General features: G+C 40.5%; 1 protein-coding gene across 4 annotated transcripts in view; it reads right to left on the bottom strand.

Annotated features, from left to right (window-relative positions):
• LOC116848143 (chondroitin sulfate proteoglycan 4) overlaps positions 1 to 12,859 on the bottom strand; it is an 88,446-nt gene that overhangs the window by 44,445 nt on the left and 31,142 nt on the right. For all 4 annotated transcript variants that reach the window (XM_032823938.1, XM_032823935.1, XM_032823936.1 and 1 more), the window contains exon 3: positions 6,291 to 6,454. In XM_032823938.1, coding sequence (XP_032679829.1) covers positions 6,291 to 6,454 — 164 coding nt within the window. The remainder of the gene's footprint in view (positions 1 to 6,290; positions 6,455 to 12,859) is intronic.

Here is a 12,859-nt window from a genome sequence, read left to right as displayed (position 1 = left end):
TAAACACGAAAACAACAAGAATGTCCAGAGTTAAATATGTGTTCAAGCATTAGTATTTGGAGAGCAAAAAGACTGAGAATAAAAAATGAGAAAATAAAAACTATAAGAAATAAAAAATATTTTTTCCGGATACTAATAACATATTTACTTAAATTAAAATTCTTTTATTTAAATGGGGTAAACAATTCTTATGGGTAAAAAGTTCTTATGAAAATCCAGGATTTTAAGAAAATATATATTTTTTCAATCAAAAGATTTATTTTATATATAGATATATTATATAGTATATAAGTAAATATTTGATTAGTATTCACCGAATAAATATTTTTATTTCTTAGATTTTTTCTCTGTACGGTTTATAGAATCGTTACAAAAAGCACAGAGGAATGTTGTCTCTATCATGTTGGTATAATCAATTATAACAATTGTCAGTTGTCCGAAAGACTAACTCGGAAATTTTGAAAAGTAGTCTAAATTGATCTGGTCTTCCCTATTTTATACATGACTTTTTTACTCTAAATTGCTAACTAACTTGGCCCGCTACCAGGCCAAGCTGGTCACATTGTAACATACTTCGGTTATTTCGGAACAAAATATACAGTTTGCAGGATCGTCGCGGGTGTAAAAACACAGATGAAGATTATCTCTATCATGTTGGTACAGTCAGTTAGAACAGTTAGTTGTAATTTCGAAATTCTAAAAAGTGTGACATCTCGCTCCGGTCTCTCTTATAGTTCGCACGAAAATTGATTATTCCAATTGTCGCGGAAAATAATATTCATGCGCCAACGTCGCTGTGTGGGTAGGTAATCCGCGTTTCTCTTTCTCTTTCTCTTTCTCGTATCTCTCGCAATTGCAAGAGTTGTAGCTCAGTTAGGGCGCTAAGCACGTTTCATTCGAAGGGGGTGATAATGAGTCGTGTAGAATATGAGAGTACGCGCGGGAATATTAATCGTTGGAAAATTAATAATCCCCGGTGAAGTTGTAACTTCGTTGCAGCGCAGCGTTCTTTGTACATAATTAGAAGCAGCGCGGCTCTCATCAGCGGTTATTATCAAGAGACGAGATGGCTACTGGTGAGAGCTCTATCGCTGTCAGTGTTCTTCTCATTATCGCCTGTAGAACTTGTTTAGGCACGCCACTCTGTCTACATACATGTTTAATATACGTGCTTTCTCTCCCTCCCCCCCCCCTCTCTCTCTCTCTCTCTATCCCTCTCTTTCCTTCCATTGCGATCTTGACATTTGTCGTAATAACGTGCAGATATCGATCACACGGTACCGTATTCCGTATGTATTCAATCTGAATTCCAATTTTTGACGTTCCGCACAAGCGGGACATATGAAATGGAATTTCGTCGTAATGCGATACGTGTCCGACGTGTTTTCCGCGATTCGCAATCAGTCTGCGCGACTCTCTCTCTCTCTCTCTCTTTCCCTCTCTCTCTATCTCGGCAATGCCGAAAATGTATGGCCCTTCGCGACGCGCGTACGAAGTATGAGAAATAATAAATCCCTTTCCGTTTCGTTTCGCGGACACGAACGCTGCTACGCGCACTGGCTACTGAGCGCGAGAGTGAATCTTTCACGTTCATTTCGCATGCACCGTGTACACGATACGTTTAATTACCGCGCGTAAATCAGCGCGGCATTCGCTTTCAACGAACGATTATCCCGTTAAGAATTATTTCGCGTGACAGTCGCACACGTAGGGAAACGAGGCCATCGGAGTGAATCCCGCTACACCACATTTTGCAGGCAACTTTTGCGCAATATTTTACCGGCAGCAAAAAGAGAAAAAAATTCTATAATTGTATGTACGTGTGTATGTCTATATATATACATATACATACGTCATACAACTTGATATACAGGATGTTCATCGTAACGGTTCACACGATTTTTGTGACGCTTTCGACAGTTTAAAGAAAAGGTTGTAAGGTGAACATTTACCTGTTTCATGCAAGCTCCCACTTACAACAAAAAAATAGGAAAAATTTTTATAAAAAAAATCATCTTGAATTTTTTAAACAGCACCATAATTGTTTTTTTTTTTCATAATATTATAGAGAACTTTAAGATTTTAAGAAACTAACGCATTATCAGAAATGTTACTTTTATTGATATTTAATATAAAATTTGCAGTATTATTTGAAAATAACAGTACTTATAAGCTAACTGGACATGTAAATATAAAAGTTGAAAGTTGTTTGGGCTTAGCAGAAACTATTTTTTGTTAAATTCTACTAATATTATAATGTTAGTAATAAGTGTCTAATATGCGCATGTTACTATCACCAATTTTATATCAAAAGAAAAAAAAACCATAATTTTAGTTGGATCAGCCATTTTTTTCTCAATATATATTAGGTCTAATTAAACAAAAAAATTGTTTATCATTTTGCAAATACTCACATTCTCACAGATATTTGATTAAAGAACATTGGTGAATGATTGCTCGCAAATTTTCACCAATATATTTTAATTAATAGCTCAAAAATATATCTGGTTATTTGCAAAATGGACATTTTCATTCAATTTAACGAGTTTTACCTGCACACCACGGTTGTGTTTCGAATTGCCAGAGAGAGAGAGAGAGGTCCTATCTATATATATATTTTTTTATCGGGACACAACGCTCATTATTGCGTAAAATCCGACCGAGTGACTTCATCGTGTTGGACAGTTTTGACCGATCGCGTGAAACTCCCGATGTGCAAAAACGAACGCACGTCACGACGCGGCGACGTTTCAGCCTCACAGCCGAAACATTGCGCCGTATCGACGTGCAATAAAATCGTGTGTGTAGACGTGTGTGTAGGAAAAAAGAGGAAGAAAAAAGAGCCGGCTCCGCCATCGCGCGGTAACGCCGCAATTTCATTTCGCGAAACATCGATGGAAAAGACATTACGCGATTTTGTTCTCGCTCGGCGCGTTGTAAAGCGACCCCCCGTCATCGATGTCAACGCGTCGAGCCATTACGGCGACGGAGGAAAAGTGGAGGGTACGTAGTCGGTCATTTCATGAAATAACAACGGCTGTCCCGTCGGTTCGCGAACTCACCGTGAGATCTTCGATTCATGACGATGCGGCAGCGAAAAAGAAAAACGCGCGCGAATTAGCAGCGCAGCTATTCGCCATCGTTGCCATCGTCGTCGTCGTCGTCGACGTCGACGATTCGTCGGTCGATTAGTTGGATGCGATTGTACAGTGACGGCAGAGCTGAACCCGCCACGATCGCAGACGCAATTGCTATCAGCCGAAATGCGATAACCCGCGATATCGAAATCCACCTGCACGATTGAATTTGGCGGCTGGTTTGGCTGTATCTCGCTCGTGGCAAACCAATCAATTTATATCGGGTCCTTCCTGCGCAAACGGTCCTCCGTACGTAAGATTTTTACAGTATCAAGCTGAAGCGCATGACACTCGATATCGACATTAGCATAAAAATATCATCGTCGACACTTTTCGCGGGCGAAGTGCGGTAGTGTTCGGGTGTCATCGATCTAGCGCTGATATTTCAAGTGTAGACGTGCTAAGTTTAGACGTGAGCTCGTAAATAACGTCGATTGAATGAAGACGAGTGGACGCGAAAGAGATGTATCTTGTTTAATATAACTGAAATGCAAACATATTGTAGTGCGGTCATCTTGTCTCGGTTAAGTTGACTAACAGCTCGGAATAAGAAAGTCGCGTAAAAGATCGAGGTAAGATGCCACATTTTCCAGAATTTCGAAGTCACACACGCAAGAGTGATTTTGTAATCACACATAGCGAAAATTACCTAAATATCAGAAATTAGCAAAAAACACATAACTAGCAAATACTGCGATGCCGCATCTATTTTATATTTAATTGATATAGATGACAACAGAGGGATAGCATTTCTGTCTAAACCATTTGTAAAATTTAGCAAGAGTATCTCTCTGTGGCGTTCCATCTGAATTAAAGCGAGTCACGCTTCTTATCAAAATTGACTGTGGTAGACAAAGTAATTTGGCAACGAGAAACAAACAAATGTGCAACCCTTATATCTACCTAAATTTACTTGCTAGAATACTGCTTTTATGTGCCACAAACAATTTTAGCAGATACAAAACAAAACGATAAATTTTAACTGTAACATTCAGAATTCTACATGAACCAGCAAAACATTTTTTTTTAGTGCAATTTTTTTCAGACAACTAATTGTTGTGATTGACTTTTTTCTTTCTCTACGTTTTTATGTCCGCAACGCGATCTTGTAAACCGTACACAATTCGTTTTGTAATAACCGAGATATTAACACGCTGCAACGTAACCATTCCGATCAGAAATTTATCTCCTGATGGATCAGATTGATCCCAATCAGTTTGTATAAAACAATATGTAATCGCACGGATCATAATTACTAATAAAGTTCTAATTGTTAATAATCCTTATTAAGGTTCTGATTGTCACGCTACATTGCGTGACTTATTAGGATCCGATAATATCACTTTATACAAACCAGATAAGAGTCCATTCAACAATTGTCACATCACGAGGGAGAGGGAGTGGGTCTATCAGCTTGCGTGACTAACAGGAAGGAGGGGAATAGGGGTTTAAAGATCACGGAGCGTTACACGTTATTCTATATTTATAAATTTTTATATATATCTAAAAATATTATATTCCATAAAAATAATTTAATTTTGTGTTAATAAACAAAATCTTAATTCTAAAATATTTATTTTCTCGAAAACGCAACTTTTACTAATTGAAATTAAAATAAAAAAACAAATTTTATATTATGTCAAAAAAGTATTTGTGTTTTAAGAAATGATAATAGCGCGCAGTCTAATAATTATTACTCACAATATGATTAAGGTAAACGTCCTAGTGATTGAACGTGTACCGATAATTGAATTACTAATAATATACTTGTGTTTGTTAAGATGCTTATCAATGAAATAAAATCACAAAGTAACTAAATATTTCTTTTCATTTATTATATTGTTTTATATATTGAAAAGCATTTCAACAAAGAAAAATACAAAACCAATATGTCAATCATTGGGACATGTATGTCGACTCCTGAGACGTTTACCTTATAAGCTATTTTTTTTAGTCTATGTGAAGGGGAGAGTATAATTACTACATGCTATATGATATGGCAGACCTAAACTTTGTAACAAGATGCGACGAAGAAGAGGGGGAAATAAGAAATATTCAAATTTCGCGTGACGTAATTGTCGAATAGCCTCTGATTGGGGAATCAAAACTGTATTTCTAGTGACGATTTTGCCACGGTACTGAGTCAAATTGCTTAGTGCAATTCAGGGAGTAAAAACGCCAGGTATAAAATGTATATTTCAATTAGTATATAATTCCGGACTCTCTGGAATTTTCTCCATGAGAAAACTTCACAGTCTCTCCACGACCTCCTGACGACTCTTAAATATGAGCCAACTCCATCTCATTCGTACATACTTCATGCTCGATTTCGAAATATTTTACGGATGAAAATTGCTCTTATTACTCAAAACAGTGTATCATACACTTGCAGGAGATTTCATTTTAATTAATAACACGTTACTTGAGATTATTCACTCACGATGGTGAATATTAATGCGAAATTTGAGTTTCTAGAAAGTCGAGAATATACTAGGCAGCTCCTGAGTCAAGTTCTTCTACTTTTCAACTGTAATATAATTTCGGTTTTAATAAGATTCAGGCAAAAAGTACCTATGTTCTGAAAGGATTTTGCGGTTTCGTTTTCCCATTGCTCTCTGTAAGTAAACATAGCATATAAATACAGCACATAAACGAAGCATAAACAGAATAAACATAGCTGACATGATCTTTGGGCCAACTAGTCCCGGCCTCCTCCGCATCGCGGATTAAAAATCGATACGACGCTGAAAAAATCAACCAAGCTCTGACAATTAAAATCTTTTCCTGGATGCAATAGCTGTCGTGGTCGGCGTTGGAGCCGCGCCATCCTTTTTCGTCGGGAAATAAGAAGCCCGCAGTAATAAGAGCCACGGACACGAGCGTTACATCTGCGCACGCGACGAATCCTGCATTTCCCTCGCACGCGTGCGCTCGAGGGGGAATATTTTAGCGCACGCGAGAGGAGCTCTCTTTTTTTACCGCTGTCACGGCGCGTCTAATTTCTCCCGCAAGGACACCAGAGAGAAAAGGGGGCGAGGAGAGGAGAATTCTGACAGACAGGCGTATCGTAGCACGTGCGGCCCGTTAACAGCGGGGCGACCGACACCAAACAGAAAGCCTATTAATAGAAGTAAGCGCCGGGGGCAAACGAACCTTCAATCTGCCGGTTTCGAGTTTGATCAGGCAGTAATCCGTCTTGCCAGCGGCCAATAGCAGCATGGCGTCGGCGAGATGAGTTCGGAACCGGAAACTGATGTCAGTAGCACCCTTGGCCTCTTGAACCGGAAGATGGATGTAGCTCGCCCCGTAAAACGACACTGCAAGTTTAACAAATTTAATGCGTTTAGGTAGTACAACGTGGGAGACTGATGGTGCGCGTTATTATATAGCGGACATTTTGCTGTGAAAAGAGATAGAAGAGGAGGAGGAAGAGGAGGAGGACGACGAGGAGGAAGAGAAAGAGGAAGAGGAGGAAGAGGAGGAGTAGGGTGGGACGGAGGGAAATAGGAAAACGCGTTATTAACGTTGCAATCCTTCATTTTAATTTACATAATGTTGTAGCGCTCTCGCTCGACAAGCCCACAGGCCGGTCCTGAAATTACGCAGTTTTGTCGCAACCGGTGAAGGCAGTTACGCCTCTCGCATTTTGCGTTCCGCCGACTAACGTAGCAATAATTAAAATATGAGTTCGCGAAAAGAGGAGCAAAAAAAAAAAAGAAAAAAAGAAAAAACAGAGAAAGAGGGAGGAAAGGAAGGCGGCCGTTAGCACCGTGCTCGCGGACGTCGTATTTTTGCGTAAAGTAAGAAGCGGAGGTGAATACGTTGCAGTCGCCGGGCGAGATCTCATTTTTCCTCGCTGCCGAGGAAGAGAAATTAAGTGTCACTCGGGAAGTTTTATTTCGTTCATCTGTTTCTCCGATAACTTCTGAATTGCGAGCTGAAGTGGCTTTCTTCAGGAAATTTGATATATTTATCGTAGGAGAGCGAGGCCGGGGTAAGCCGCCGGTAAATAAGTCGCGACGAAGACGGACAACAAACCGACCACGATTTTGCAAATCTGATAAGCTGCGCGACGGTCCCGACGGTCTCCGAACTCCGTTTATTCCCGAAGATAAATATTAGCTTTTCAAATAACGCCCGCGTATTGATCCCCGTGGCTCGTTCAAATTTCCACGTGATTCGTTGTCATTCACCGCGGGAATAATACACCGTCCACACCACGCATACCTCTGGTCGTATAGTTTATTTATGACACTAATAAAAATAAATAATATTTCACTTCCGAGAGATCGTATCTACCTGTATTCTCGTATGGATTGCTCTCGTATCTGTCGAAAAACAATCATCGACCTATAAAAGGGAACGATATTTTCGGATAAACGCGGTCTTGAATACTCAAAGGCTATTTTTTCTTTTTTTTTTCGTTATTTATACCGCAGCGCACGTTTGAATTGACCGAGCGGAGTGAAAAACATCAGCGGCAGATTGACGTGTTTAGTTATGAGCGGCGGATAGCAGCGCAGGTCTGAGTCGTGCGCGCGTGCACGGTGATTATTAATCGGAATACTTCGGAATTTATCCGTGGATTCAAGTTCCCTGGCTCTCTATTACAGCTGAGCACTTGCGTGCTCGAGCTACTTCATTAACAAAAGCGGCAGAAGCGGACCTCTCTCTCTCTTTCTCTCCCTCTCTCTCCCCCTCTCTCTCTCTCGCTCTCTAGCGACAGGTTGATGAATGGGTCGTCAAAGTTGCCCGAGCTCCCGTGCGCGTTTTTGCGGACTTACGCGCCGTTTTACAACGGTACAAATATCGTCGTCGCGGCGCGAATAAAAAGTGATAAATAGGGGAACGGTGGAATCCCACACGCTCGGGCCCGTCAAGTTGCCGCGAACCTCTTGCCGTCCCCCGGGGGAGCACTTCAGTCATTACGGCGGTGAAATATTCTAGATTAGTTAGTGGCACGTTGCGCTGAAACGATCGCGAGCACGTAAAAGGAGCAGGTCTGTGCGGCCGATGAATGACCGGCTTGAACCGTCTGAAACGAGCGGCGAGGAGAGATCCTGTATCTCGCGGCGACTTGAGAGACGTGTAAAGGAACGAACGATGTTGCGCGCGGGGTTTATTTTCCACCCTCCGCCGCCCCTATCCTCCCGCGAATGATCTAAGAACGCGTTCAAGTACGTGGAATAACTGCACGGGCCATTAAGTACAAAGAATCCCCCTTTCTCTCTATCTCTCTCTTCCTCTTTCCTCTCTCTCTCTCTCTTCCCCTTCCGACCGCATCCTTCCCAGCTAGCGGTGCATAGAAACATTAACGTCGACCGCGAATCGATCGTAGGTATTGCCCTCGGTGTTTTGCAGTTCATTGCACCGCGGCTTACTCAATTCGAGTTAGCCCCGAGAATCACAATATTTGTGTACGTACAAAGACGCGGCTCTCAATGTAGAAGCGTCCATGCCCGACAACCTTCCCGCGTCAAGCGAGAATTTCATTCCCGAGAGTCTCTCGTTCATTATTAAACGGACGGGCTAATTTGCGAAACAATTAACATTAACTTGCTGGCGCAAGTGCTGGCGGATAAGGAGCGCGCGATGTTTCGCGAAATTTTAATTACTCCGCTGAAAGCATTGATATCGCAATTACAAAAAATGTCGGACTCCGCGAGATCGCGCCTGTGAAAAAATGTGAGATATTTCACATTTTTCACACTGCGCGAGTGCAAAGCTTTGTTGATTTTCCGAATTTTGAACTCCGCTCGAGCAAATAAACGAAATAAAGGGGAAGAAAATATAAAACACACGTGCGAAGAGTCCGAGTGTATGTCGGCGCAGAGATGATGAAAACAATTAATGTGTTATTTGACGATTTGTGTATCAATTTTTGACGTCATTGTACTCGCCTGTTTTACTCATCGTCCACCGAGTCGGATGTCGCTTCAGATTCACGATTAATGTCCGGCCGCGCGTAGATTGTTATTCCAATCGTACACAGCCGCGGTCCTCGATATCTGCTAACACATTCGCCGCCGCGGTAATTGCGATTCCGTATGCATGCATGCGTATACATATGCATAACAAAAATGCGTATTTCGTTGTTTTCCAATCGGCCATTTGTTTTATAGAATTATGGAATCGCTAAAACTCGGGACTCGTTCTCGTCCGCGCAAAAATAACAGACGCGCTACGCGAAGAGACATTAAGGCCCGTCTACATAGACCGCAACACGTAAAACGCAGTTCGCAATCGCGCACACATCCAACTCCAACTTTCTGCGTTTTCCCTGCAAACACAGGGAAAACGTAGAAAGTTGAAGTTGGATGTGCGCGCGATTGCAAACTGCGTTTTGCGTGTTGCGGCCTATGTAGACGGGCCTTTAAGTCGATTATGCGAATGCGAGCACGGGAAAAAGATATAGTGCACAGAAACATTTGATTGAGAGTATAGTTGCATTATCCTAATTATCTTTGTGTAATAATAATGTGTAGAGTTGATATGATTCAGTTATCTTGGTACATTAGCTATAACAATGTAGTGGATCTAGGTGTAACAACCAGAAATCGGTGTGGTGACATTTATACCGAAAAAAGAATGGTTATTGAAACCAAAATTTCGTTAAAATGGTATTAACCAAATATTTAGTAACTGCAATCAATAAATTTAATTGTCATTTTGCTGCGCCTAATGATTAACAAGGGAACACCGCGAACCCGAACTCTTTGATTTTGATATACTTTTGTGAGTATGTAGAGTAAATCAATACATGAATAACGGTATATTCCATTTGTGCCTTATCGCTGTTTAAAGGTATGATTTACACTCTTAAAGTTTTATTCTTAAAGTAAAAAGGACGATTTCACTTTTTCGTGTACTCTTAAATTAAAGGAGATAGAAAAAAATAGTTCGAATAAAGTTTAATGGTGAGTTAAGTGCTGTAAATATTGATATAAGCATAAATAAGAAAATATTTATAAAAGATTTGTTTACAATAAAAAAAGTACTTTTTATTTATGCTTATGTCAATTTATAGCTAATCATACAGCTTCTATTTACTTAACTTACCATTAAACTTTTATTCGAAAAGTTTTTTCTATCTCCTTTAATTTAAGAGTAATACATGAAAAATTGGAATTGTCCTTTTTACTTTGAGAGTGTAAATTATATCTTTAAATATAGCGATAGGACACAAATGGAATATATCGTTATTCATGTATTGATTTACTCTACATACTCACAAAAGTGTATCAAAATCAAAGAGTTCGGGTTCGCAGTGTTCCCTTGTAAGTAAATATATTACTGAGAAAGTAAAACAAAATAGCGATAATTAAATTTTTTAGTTGTAATTACCAAATATTTGATTGATCTCATTTCAACTAAATTTTTATTTCGTCAACCAAATTCTATTTTTAGTTCTTTTATACTCTGATTGGAGTAACCATATAATTAGTTGTCGCGTATTTTATTTCGTCCATATTTAATAATTAGTCCCATATCTCATACTATTGAATCTGATTGAGGTACAACCAGATTCATGTGTGGGCAAACTATATTACTTTTTTCCATGTATGGCGTTCCGCCATGGATTTCGACAACGCGTCGCAAAGAGAAATTCATTTCGCAGCGCAGAATTAAGTAATAAATTGAAACGTGCTGGCGCGTGTCGTTTCTTCATCTTTTTTTTTTCGCCAACACGTGCGGAGTCGTTTCGCAAATAGAGTCTGTCTCTGGCGCGAAATCTCACTCTGTACGTTCGCGTAGATGACAGATTAGTCGAAACGACAAATTGCGCGTCGCTTTTCTCGCGAAAAGGAGAATGATAAAACGGACTATCGTCGTTGTCGTTGAAACGGCATTTCCAACCCGTATAATCCAAAGGATGCGATAGCCGATCCGTAACGAGTAGACTAATATGTTCGCGATCTGCCGTTAATTATAGGGCGAATCGACGAGCGATCTCGCCATAGTTTCACATCGCTACATTTCAGATCGAATTTTCCACGTTTTCTCGTCGATCATATATACGGGTTGCATCGAATTTCGTTAAACGCACCGACTGCATCCGGTATGAGCGGAGCAAACGCTCCGATAAAATCGCCGGCCGTACGGGCGTTTCCAGCGGGGGTTTTCCGCATCCGCCGTAATTCTATTTTTCTTTGCGGGCTACTGAGAGGGAGAGGGAAAGGATTCTCCCGCGGTTACGCCCGTGAGCGTAATTGGCGTTCGAGAAAAAGTATACAGTGCATTAACGTGCAATGATGGCGCGCGATGCGCGGCTCGGCAAATGGAAACGATCCAGTAAGGTTTCACGGCGGGTTCACCGCCGGCTGCTACTCCGTTTCCTCACGACGAGGATTCTGCCGATGGGTATTGAATTGCGCGCACGCGGGAAATAAAGAATTAACAATTCACGCGGAGAGCGGTCACCGGGATCAAATTTTGCGATTCGCCGCGCGAGGTCGATGCCCCGCGTTCCCGCACACGTTGGCAAACTTACGTGATCGAGAACACCCGTTGTGTAGAAAACCACTAGTGTCCCTGGAAGATAGAGTCTTGCCATTCTTCGAATCGTTTTTCATTAGTTCAACTTGCAGTCCCCTCAACACGGCGGAACCAATCACAGTGGCTCATTATATTGTGTTATCACTATATTGTGAGCTTACCAAAGCAATCCACTTACGGATTTCACTCCTTTGAAAAAGGATATGACTCAACACTTTACGTTTAATTTACGTTTAATAAGACTTTATTTTACGTTTAATAAGTTGCTATTGATCGTATATTAACCTTTATTAGGACGTTTGTAATAATAGTAATTTCAAACACCAAAGCTTATTATAATCATGGTATAAAATGGTGGAAAAAGTAACTTGGAGCATCTTTCACTTGGTATTTGCAACGCACTTCGCCAAAGCGAGTCATCTTCATCACACAAATATGTCATTTTGAGGGTCAAATTTTTCGAGGGACAATAAAAATTACTAAGGTTCGTAGAATATAGAATCTGGCTATTCTTCGAATTTTTTCTTTATTAGTTTAGTTCGCAAGCCCCTCAAAATGGCAGAAACAATTACAGAGCAAAGGGATCGTATATAGATTTAAAAAAAGATGAGCGTAAAATATCCAAAATAGGATGAAAATAATTGTACAAAAGAATGAATTAATAACAAAATTGTATATAATAAGTTGCTATTGATTATATACTAACCTCTATTACAGCTTTGTGATAGTAACAACTTGAAATACAAAAGCTCATTATAATTACAAAATGATGAGAAAAATAACTTTGAGCACTTTTTTCACTTGATATTCGCAATGCTCTTCGTCGACATGAGTCATCGCTACCACACAAATATTTTGAGGGGCAAGTGGCCAAACTTCATTTTCTAGGGACACTAAAAACTACGAATGGAGTGCGCCTTCGCCATTAAACGACGAGGGGGCTGTGTACTTTCTAGTTGTTTGGAACAAGAGAAGAAAAAAATGTACTTAACCAACGTAAACTCGCGCCGTGGCTGGAAAGAGGGAGTGAGGGAGGGAGGGCTGCAACCGATCCCGGAGTCTCTGATCAAAACATTTTGTCGCGTTTGCAGTACACGCTCCGCGAGTGCTACCTTCGTAGGATGTAAACCACATGACCGACGCACAAAAAATACGCGGTCGATGCGCGGTCGCGTAACAGCAGCGAATTCCTCCCTCGATGCGCATGTTTTTCGTGAAAAATATGT

Source organism: Odontomachus brunneus, unplaced genomic scaffold (genome assembly GCF_010583005.1).
Source record: "Odontomachus brunneus isolate Ranch 3 - 2012 unplaced genomic scaffold, Obru_v1 Obru_scaffold_090, whole genome shotgun sequence".
Classification (NCBI taxonomy): Eukaryota; Metazoa; Arthropoda; class Insecta; order Hymenoptera; family Formicidae; genus Odontomachus; species Odontomachus brunneus.
Note: the sequence above shows the minus strand (reverse complement) of the source record. Positions and strands in the feature narration are given on the sequence as shown.